At 43.2% G+C, this 8,776-nt stretch overlaps 2 protein-coding genes across 2 annotated transcripts in view; one reads left to right on the top strand and one right to left on the bottom strand.

Moving 5' to 3' along the window:
- RPGRIP1 (RPGR interacting protein 1) overlaps positions 1-3,107 on the top strand; it is a 45,985-nt gene extending 42,878 nt beyond the window's left edge. The window contains exon 17 of the mRNA XM_026446939.1: positions 2,915-3,107. Coding sequence (XP_026302724.1) covers positions 2,915-3,018 — 104 coding nt within the window. The 3' untranslated portion in view covers positions 3,019-3,107. The remainder of the gene's footprint in view (positions 1-2,914) is intronic.
- Positions 3,108-3,284: 177 nt separating this feature from the next.
- Positions 3,285-8,776, bottom strand: part of SUPT16H (SPT16 homolog, facilitates chromatin remodeling subunit) — a 33,496-nt gene continuing 28,004 nt past the window's right edge. Inside the window, exons 23-26 of the mRNA XM_023230489.2 lie at positions 6,234-6,363; positions 5,515-5,644; positions 5,304-5,381; positions 3,285-4,632 (exon numbers count right to left, since the gene is read on the bottom strand). Coding sequence (XP_023086257.1) covers positions 4,487-4,632; positions 5,304-5,381; positions 5,515-5,644; positions 6,234-6,363 — 484 coding nt within the window. The 3' untranslated portion in view covers positions 3,285-4,486. The remainder of the gene's footprint in view (positions 4,633-5,303; positions 5,382-5,514; positions 5,645-6,233; positions 6,364-8,776) is intronic.

Genomic DNA, 8,776 nt, shown 5'->3' with positions numbered 1-8,776 from the left:
CTCTCTCTCTTTCTTTCTTTCTTTCTTTTTCTTTCTTTCCTTTCTTTCTTTTTTAGACAGAGTCTCATTCTGTTGCCCAGGCTGGAGTGCAGTGGTGCGATCTCGGCTCACTGCAACCTCCACCTCCCAAGTTAAAGCGATTCTCCTGCCTCAACCTCCCAAGTAGCTGGGACTACAGGCACCTGCCACCAGGCCAGCTAATTTTTGTATTTTTAGTAGAGATGGGGTTTCACCGTGTTGCCTAAGCTGGTCTCAAACTCTTGGACTCAAGCAATCCACCCTCCTTGGCCTCCCAAAGTGTTGGCATTACAGGCATAAACCACTGCGCCCGACCCCCTTACTATAATTACTATACTTTCTTTTTTTTTTTTTTTTTTTTGAGACGGAGTCTTCTTGCTCTTGTTGCCCAGGCTGGAGTGCAATGGACCGATCTCATCTCATCATAACCTCTGTCTCCCGGGTTCAAGCGATTCTCCTGCCTCAGCCTCCCTAGTAACTGGGATTACAGGCATGCACCACCACACTCGGCTAATTTTGTATTTTTAGTAGAGACGGGGTTTCTTCATGTTTGTCAGGCTGGTCTTGAACTCCCAACCTCAGGCGATTTGCCCCCCTCAGCTTCCCAAAGTGCTGGGATTACAGGCATGAGCCACTGCGCCAGGCCATATAATTTCTAAACTGGTCTTCCTGCCACTGGTTTCTTCCACCTCATTTCCATCTACTATAGTAAGTGTTTCTACATAATAAATTTGATCACTGCCTTCTTCTTAAATCCTTTTACAGTTTGCTATAGATCAGCATGTTTTAAAAACATTTGTATTTGAATTCCTTTAGTTGGGACTGCGCTGTCCAGTCTTCACTGCTCCCATTACCTTACATACCTGGGATGTCACCTATCTTATCTGCTAGGACCTTTAGACACTTAAGATTATCCACTAGACTAATGTTTTTCTTTTCTTTCTTTTTTTTTTTTTTGAGACGGAGTCTCACTCTGTCGCCGGGGCTGGAGTGCAGTGGCCGGATCTCAGCTCACTGCAAGCTCCGCCTCCCGGGTTTATGCCATACTCCTGCCTCAGCCTCCGGAGTAGCTGGGACTACAGGCGCCCGCCACCTCGCCCGGCTAGATTTTTGTATTTTTTTTAGTAGAGACGGGGTTTCACCGTGTTAGCCAGGATGGTCTCGATCTCCTGACCTCATGATCCGCCCGTCTCGGCCTCCCAAAGTGCTGGGATTACAGGCTTGAGCCACCGTGCCCGGCCAGCTAATTTTGTTTTGAGACAGAGTTTTGTTCTGTTGCCCAGGCTGGAGTGCAATGGAACGATCTCAGCTCACTGCAAACTCTGCTTCCTGGGTTCAACTGATTCTCCTGCCTCAGCCTCCCAAGTAGCTGGAATTACAGGCATGCACCACCACACCTAGCTAATTTTGTATTTTTAGTAGAGACCGGGTTTCTCCATGTTGGTCAGGCTGGTCTCGAACTCCTGACCTCAGGTGATCCGCCTGCCTCGGCCTCCCAAAGTGCTGGGATTACAGGTGTGAGCCACCGTGCCCAGCCCTGTCTGTATTTTTCTACTTCCGCATCTCCATTCCACTTTACTCCATGTTTTTACCAGTTTTCCTAATTGACAAATCCAACTGGTTTTATTACTCATCTTTTTTTTTTGAGAGTCTCACTGTCGCCCAGGCTGGGGTGCAGTGGTGCAATCTCGGCTTACTGCAATCTCCGCCTCCTAGGCTCAAGCAATTCTCCCTGCCTCAGCCTCCCTAGTAGCTGGGATTACAGGCACATGCCACCACACCCAGCTAATTTTTGCATTTTTTAGTAGAAATGGGGTTTTGCCATGTTGTCCAGGCTGCTCTTGAACTCCTGACCTCAGGTGATCTCCCTGCCTCAGTCTCCCGAAGGGCTGGGATTACAGGTGTGAGCCACCATGCCCAGTTGGACATTTTGACTCCTTATCATTCTCTAGGTGTTCTGTTTCCTTTGGAGGTTTCTTTCTTGTCTATTCTTGAAATTTTGGATTGTCTGTTGAATCCTTGGTCTTTTTTCCTCCACATATGCCCTCTTCCTGATTACATGAACTCTGAGTTTTACAGTCTAGAAATCATCTCAGATCTAGGTTTCTAGACCAGATTCTAAATACAATCTAGACTTAGAGCAGACTCATAGATATCACCACTTGTATCTCATATGTCACCTTGGTACCTCAAACTCCCTTGACTGCAACTTTGTACCTCGTGTTCCCTCTTACCCACCATCTTGTTATGCAATTTAGAATGGCCATCCTTGATTCCACATTCCTTTCTAATCACAAAAATTGTTCACATTTCTTAACATTTTGAGTATGTCCCCACCTCTCCACTCCATTATACTTCAGACCTTCATTCATTACTCCCCTCTTCCCGAATTACTACAATCTCCTAACTACTCTCTCCGGTTTAACTTGTGTCGTCCTTGAGTGCATTATCCAAATAAGTGTTATCTTCCAAGATCCCACATAAGAACAATCACTTACATCTTCAGTGGAAACCACATACCTTGTAAGACAAACAAGGCTGTTTATAATGTGGCCTATGCAGGCTCATTCCTGCTACTCCTTGCAGTTTGCCAAACTCATATTATTCTCGTCTTGATACATTAAGCATCTTTTACTCTCTAAAGACTTAGCTCACGAATTATCTCCAGAAATCCTTTTCCAGTTTGTCCATTCTGGTGCAGGTGCCTCTTTATGTGTTCCCAAAGCAACTTGTGCTTTCATTTATTATATCGCAATGACCTCGTTTTCCTTTCTCCTTCACTAGACTGAGTCCTCTCATGAAATGGGCTGGTAAATTCATTCAGTGTCCCCAGTACTTAACCTGACAAATATCAAATAGTAACTGAGTGATGCTATTTTTTTCCCTTTCCCAACAGTTGTTAGCCCTGAAGATCTGGCTACCCCAATAGGAAGGCTGAAGGTTTCCCTTCAAGCAGCTGCTGTCCTCCATGCTATTTACAAGGAGATGACTGAAGATTAGTTTTCATGAAGGAATAAGTGCTATTCCAATCTAAAAGTCTCTGAGGGAACCACAGTAAAAAAGTCTCTTATAAAGTTAACTTGCTATAACATGAATTTGGTTTACTGTGATGTCTAGTGTCTCTCAATCTAATGATGAAAGTTTAGAATGATGAAAGTTTCATTTGTAACACTAGCTAGATAAAAGCATTTTTCTCCAATGCCTTAGCACTTTCCCAGGCAGGAAGCAGGCGTGCTTTCAGGAACTGAAAAACGGTCACAGGTGAATTTACAAAAACAAACAACAACAAAAAAACCCACAGTTTATTCATCTTTTAGTTCTTCCAAAATTGAAAATATCAAGTCCTACTGCTAAGGAGAAAAAACAAACAAACATAAAATCCGGGACCCCTCCCCCCTTCTTCTCTTAAAGTCACAGAGCACGGAAGGAACTGCAGTGGGACAGGTGGGTGCAGAGAACCAGAAGGGGAGGATGGCAAGATAAACTCCCCAAATACTTGAAAAGCTGTTCAACAGAAACTGTGATAAATACAGGACAATGCAAGACAAAGTTAAAATAAGGAGCAGCAGTGCTGAGAGGCTGTGTTGTAGATATGGCCTCCCTTCCTCTTCTCTTTTCTTGTCAGGGTATTCTAGGCCCAAGGCATGACTTGTCCCTTCCAGATCTAAATGTTGACTCCTTTGAGCCTTCCTCTAGATTTCACTAGAAGCAGTACATGAGGCACAACCTGATATATCTTCCTTGGATATATATCAGAAAACCAGTGGCAATTTTGCCTTCTATCATTGTACCATGTGTGCATTCGTATGGAGAAAATAACCGAGCCAGGGAGTATCACTGCTTCTTATGTCTTCCAAGGCAGCAGATATACCTCAGAATCTGCATGAGGCAAGAAAGCAGGAAAACTCAGATGAAGGCACCAGCCCAATCTGCCTCACTAGCTCAAGTTGTATGATTTATCACAACCATCAGGAAATTTCCAAGAACCTGGAGTATTGCAAAGATAAAACTTAAAAGAGATGTGGGGAAGGTCATGGCAGTAGGGTAGGTTGGAGGATTGAATGTGCTGGTCAAGAACCATGATACGGGTAATTAAAGGTCACCTTGTACCACTGTCTTGTAAATACAGCTTTGAGACACCGAATAGTAAGATGTCAGAAGCCATCGATGTCCTGGCAGAAGGTGACAGGAAGAGAGAAGAATGAAACAATATTTATTAACAGCGGGAGCCTCCTCCTGTCTTCAAGAACACCTCCTCCCTTGCCATCTGAATGGGGCCATTGGCACGTGTCCTGGTGGGCCTGGAATTCCCCGAGTAGATTGGTCCACACAAATGGCCCCCTAAACCCATAAACACAAATGGCAAAACTTCAAATGAAAACAAAAGGAAAAATACAGTTTCTATGTCATGTAAAATTTTCAGGGGTTGGCTGGAGGAAGAATGGAGCTCAGGGCCAAAGTTCAGAAGTTACTTCCTCTTTTTCTTGGGGGGTGCAGAGCTGTGTCTGGAACCACGGTTAGAGCCACGGCCTGAACTGTGCACAGATGCCTTCCTCTTCCGGCTCATACTTCGACTCTGTTCTTCTTCTTCCTCGTAACGACTTTCTCGGTCCGCTAAATAGAAGAGGCATTATTAGTTAGAGATAGGTAGGCTTTAGGTACCTAATATCACTGGAGAGCATGAGATAGCACAGAGAATAAACTTTAGAATCAGACCCAAGTTTTAATATTGGACAAGTACTTTCTGAACCTTGGTTTATTTACAAAAGGGAGAATTATTTAAGGGTTAAATAAGGTAACCTATGAAAAGTACCTATTCCCAATGATTGGAACATAGCAGTTAATATTTTTCTTTTAAGCTTTAAACGTTTGTTTGGCGTTTGGCTTCAGAGTAACTAGATTAGCATTATAAAGACATGCCTAATCTGGAAGAAGTCTAGAAAAATTAAAGTATTACAGCATTTAGGTTTGGAAACTGAGTAGGCCAATTCTTGAGTATTACATGAATATGTGGCTATCACTGCTATAGGAAAGATGGGGGCTTGCGCAGATGAAAACAGCATGCAGTTAGGCAGAGCACTGCCCACTAGAAAGTATGGACACATTCCACACCTCATTTTCTCCTTCAGTCAATGAAGTTGTATCTGTGGCTCCAAATCAGTTTTATAGCGTTCTTTTGTTACTTTCATTACACCATCCATACTAACACCTCAAGATATTGAAATGTGTTAGAAATTTGTGCGTAGACACATGAATAAATAGAAAAACAACAAATTTTTAAAAACCTTTTCGGGCTTCTTCCTCCAGTTCATCCCAATCCTTTCCACTCTCTTCTTCACTACCCAATGACTCCTTAGAATAGTCTGGAAGAAAATTAAGCATTAGTCATCATGCGAGAACAGAATGGAATGACAGAGTTATTAGTCTAAAAAAAGTAGTTTTCAGAAACGACATTAGATGAGGATGCCAGGACGAACTTTTCTCTATAAGACTAACCTGACTCTTCTGCTTCTGATGAATAATCTTCATCACTGTCCTCCTCTTCCTCTTCATAGTCATCTTCTGAAGGATTAAAAGTCTCATCTTCAATTTCAGACTCTGAGTCCCCTTCTTCAGCATCACTCCCCTGGTGAGTTAGAGCATCATACTGATTTTTTTTGACATTTACCTTATTAATGAATGAATTCAGCCCACATAGTATACCAGTATTTACATGAAGAAAACAAGAGCAAAAAAATCTGAGTGATTAAGAGACAAAATGACTTGTTTAAAATCAGTGGTCAGGTGCAATTGTTATTTTACTATTATTATGTATTATTACATTTCTGAAAAATTCACGTTAGCCTTCCTCACCCAGGGAAATTAACAACAGAAAGACTTTCTGTATTAATGTATCACACAAACGTTAAGTGGACCATTTTTTAAAAAATAAGTTTTGCAAAATGCCCTGGAGGATTTTTTGCTTAAATGCTAAGAAATTCATCAAGGAAAAGTTTTTGTAGTTTCTAAGAAATCTTGTCAGGAGTTAGTTACCACTGTCCAATCAACTTATCATTTACCTGTAAAACGAATTTGAAGAAACAATAACATCAAGTGGTGTTCAGAGCTTCTCCCAGATGGCCTAGTTCCTTATGTGCTACTTATAATCCATTCTAACTGAACGAATGATAGTGGGCAACACTATGTACCAGGAAAGAAACCCCACACTCACGCACCTCACCCTCAGGCTCCAGGAAGGACCAGCCACCTTGTTCGAAGAAGCCCTCAGGGTCATCAACAATGGTCTTCATGATTTTAGTCCAGTTGAGGGACTGTACTCCTTCTGTGTACTTCAGGTCACAGGAACTAAGAAAAATGACAAAGTAAAATCAATCTTCTGTATTTTCTGGGAGCAGATATTCTTTTTTTTTTTGAGACACAGTCTCGCTCTGTCTCCCAGGCTGGAGTGCAGTGGCGCAATCTTGGCTCACTGCAACCTCTGCCTCCCGGCTTCAAGTGATTCTCCTGCCTCAGTCTCCCGAATACCTGGGATTACAGGCGTGTGCCACCACGCCCGGCTCATTTTTGTATTTTTAGTAGAGACGGCGTTTTGCCATGTTGGTCAGGCTCCTCTAGAACTCCTGACTTCAGGTGAATCACCTGCCTCAGCCTCCCAAAGTGCTGGGATTACAGGTGTGAGCCACTGCGCCCGGCCTGGGAGCAGATATTCTTTGCACTATGCCACTAGAGCATGTCCCAGTGGCTGCTATTTGATCTCCTACAGCACTAGCCCTCACAACAGACCAGCATTCCAACTGCAACAAGCTTTCTCGGAGTCTGAGCTCATCCTCTCCCATTCTTTCTTCAATACCAATTTCCCTATTCTTCACTTAGTCTTCTATTCACCCATCCTTTTCTCTCTCTGTCACTGACTCCATTCTTATTTCCAAGTAGTTATAACCACTTCTGCGATTCTGTTTTTCACTACTATAGTTAAGAAACAGGGACAATTGTCAGCCACGTGTGGTGGCTCAAGCCTGTAATCCCAGCACTTTGGGAGGCCAAGGCAGGCAGATCATGAGGTCAGGAGATCGAGACTATCCTGGCTAACACAGTGAAACCCCATCTCTATTAAAAATACAAAAAATTAGCTGGGCATGGTGGCACGCACCTGTAGTCCCAGCTACTTGGGAGGCTGAAGCAGGAGAATCGCCTGAACCTGGGAGATGGAGGTTGCAGTGAGCTGAGATCACGCCACTGCACTCCAGCTTGGGCAACAGAGCCAGACTCCATCTCAAAAATAGTAATAATAATAAAAATAAATAAAAAAGAAACAGGGACGATTTTCAATGGCCCTAGCCTTTCTTCTTCAACCTTCCAGTGCTTTCTTATGTGTTGTTTTTTTGATGCAAGATTGGTATAAAGGTAGGAATAATTTTTTTTTCCCTGGTGCCTAAAGTGCCCTGTATTTAGACAATGCTCAAATGACTTTCTCTTACTCATTTCTGTTGAGGAGAGCTCAATCAGTTAAGAATGGGTAAGAAGAAAAAAACAAAAGAAATGACAGTAGTAAGGATAACAACCACCAACCATACAATCTGCCTGAGAACCACTGGCATAAATCCACTTTAGACAATATACACAGAAACTTCTGCTTCCAGCCATGATGGAGTAACAACCACTAGATTTACCTTCCCACCTTAAACAACTACAAAACAAAATATGAAACAACAGTTTTCAGACATCGGATAAAAAGCAGCACAAGACCATAATCCCTGAAAGGAGGAAACAAGGGTTAATTGAACATTTGCCCTAGTTTTCTGTCTAGAGGCAATTCCTAGTCTGCCATGCAGGGAGAGAGAACCCAACCAGAACCTGATGGTCTCCAGGAACTGAGACAAAGTAGGATTTGGGAAGGTTGAGACAGCTAGAATTTGTGGAGAAGAGTACAGGAAAAAAGAATTTCCCAGAGAGAAAGTTCCAGAAATCGGCAGAGGGGTCCCTCTCAAGTCTTTGGTGGAGGGATGATCTACACATTCATGAGAAAACTGGAACTGCATAAAGCAGTATTGGATGGCAGTAGGCCAGACAATTCCCAGTCTCAGAACTAGAAGTAAATCCTGTTCCAGTGGATTTATTTCCACCACCTTTCCACCAGCTTCAGCAGAGACCTCATAATCCACAGGGCATCAGGCAGACTCTGAAGAGTATTGCCTCGTAGTAAGGCCAATTACTCAGAAATTTTTGAGTGAAACTTTTGAAGGCTGTTCTAAATCCACACCAACAGACATTTGAGAACAAGCTTTGAAAGATCAAACAGAATCCCCGGGCCGGACGTGGTGGCTCACGCCTGTAATCCCAGCACTTTGGGAGGCCAAGGTGGATCACAAGGTCAGGAGATCGAGACCATCCTGGCTAACACAGTAAAACCCCATCTCTATTAAAAATACAAAAAATTAGCCAGGCATGGTGGCAGGCGCCCGCAGTCCCAGCTACTCGGGAGGCTGAGGCAGGAGAATGGTGTGAACCCGGGAGGTAGAGTGTGTAGCGAGCCAAGATCACACCACTGTGCTCCAGCCTGGGCAACAGAGCGAGACTCCAACTCAAAAAAAAAAAAAAAAACCCAAAAAAACAAACAAAAAAGAAAGATCAAACAGAATCTAACTAACTTGACTGCATCCCAGAATAACCTCGTCTCTAGTAAAAAAATGAGCTGGGTGTGGTAGCACATACCTGTAGTCCCAGCTACCTGGGATGCTGATGCAGGAAGGTTACCTGA

The sequence above is a fragment of the Piliocolobus tephrosceles genome, chromosome 6 (genome assembly GCF_002776525.5).
Source record: "Piliocolobus tephrosceles isolate RC106 chromosome 6, ASM277652v3, whole genome shotgun sequence".
NCBI lineage: Eukaryota > Metazoa > Chordata > Mammalia > Primates > Cercopithecidae > Piliocolobus > Piliocolobus tephrosceles.
The sequence above is the reverse complement of the archived record's forward strand: the minus strand, read 5'-3'. Positions and strand labels throughout refer to the sequence as shown.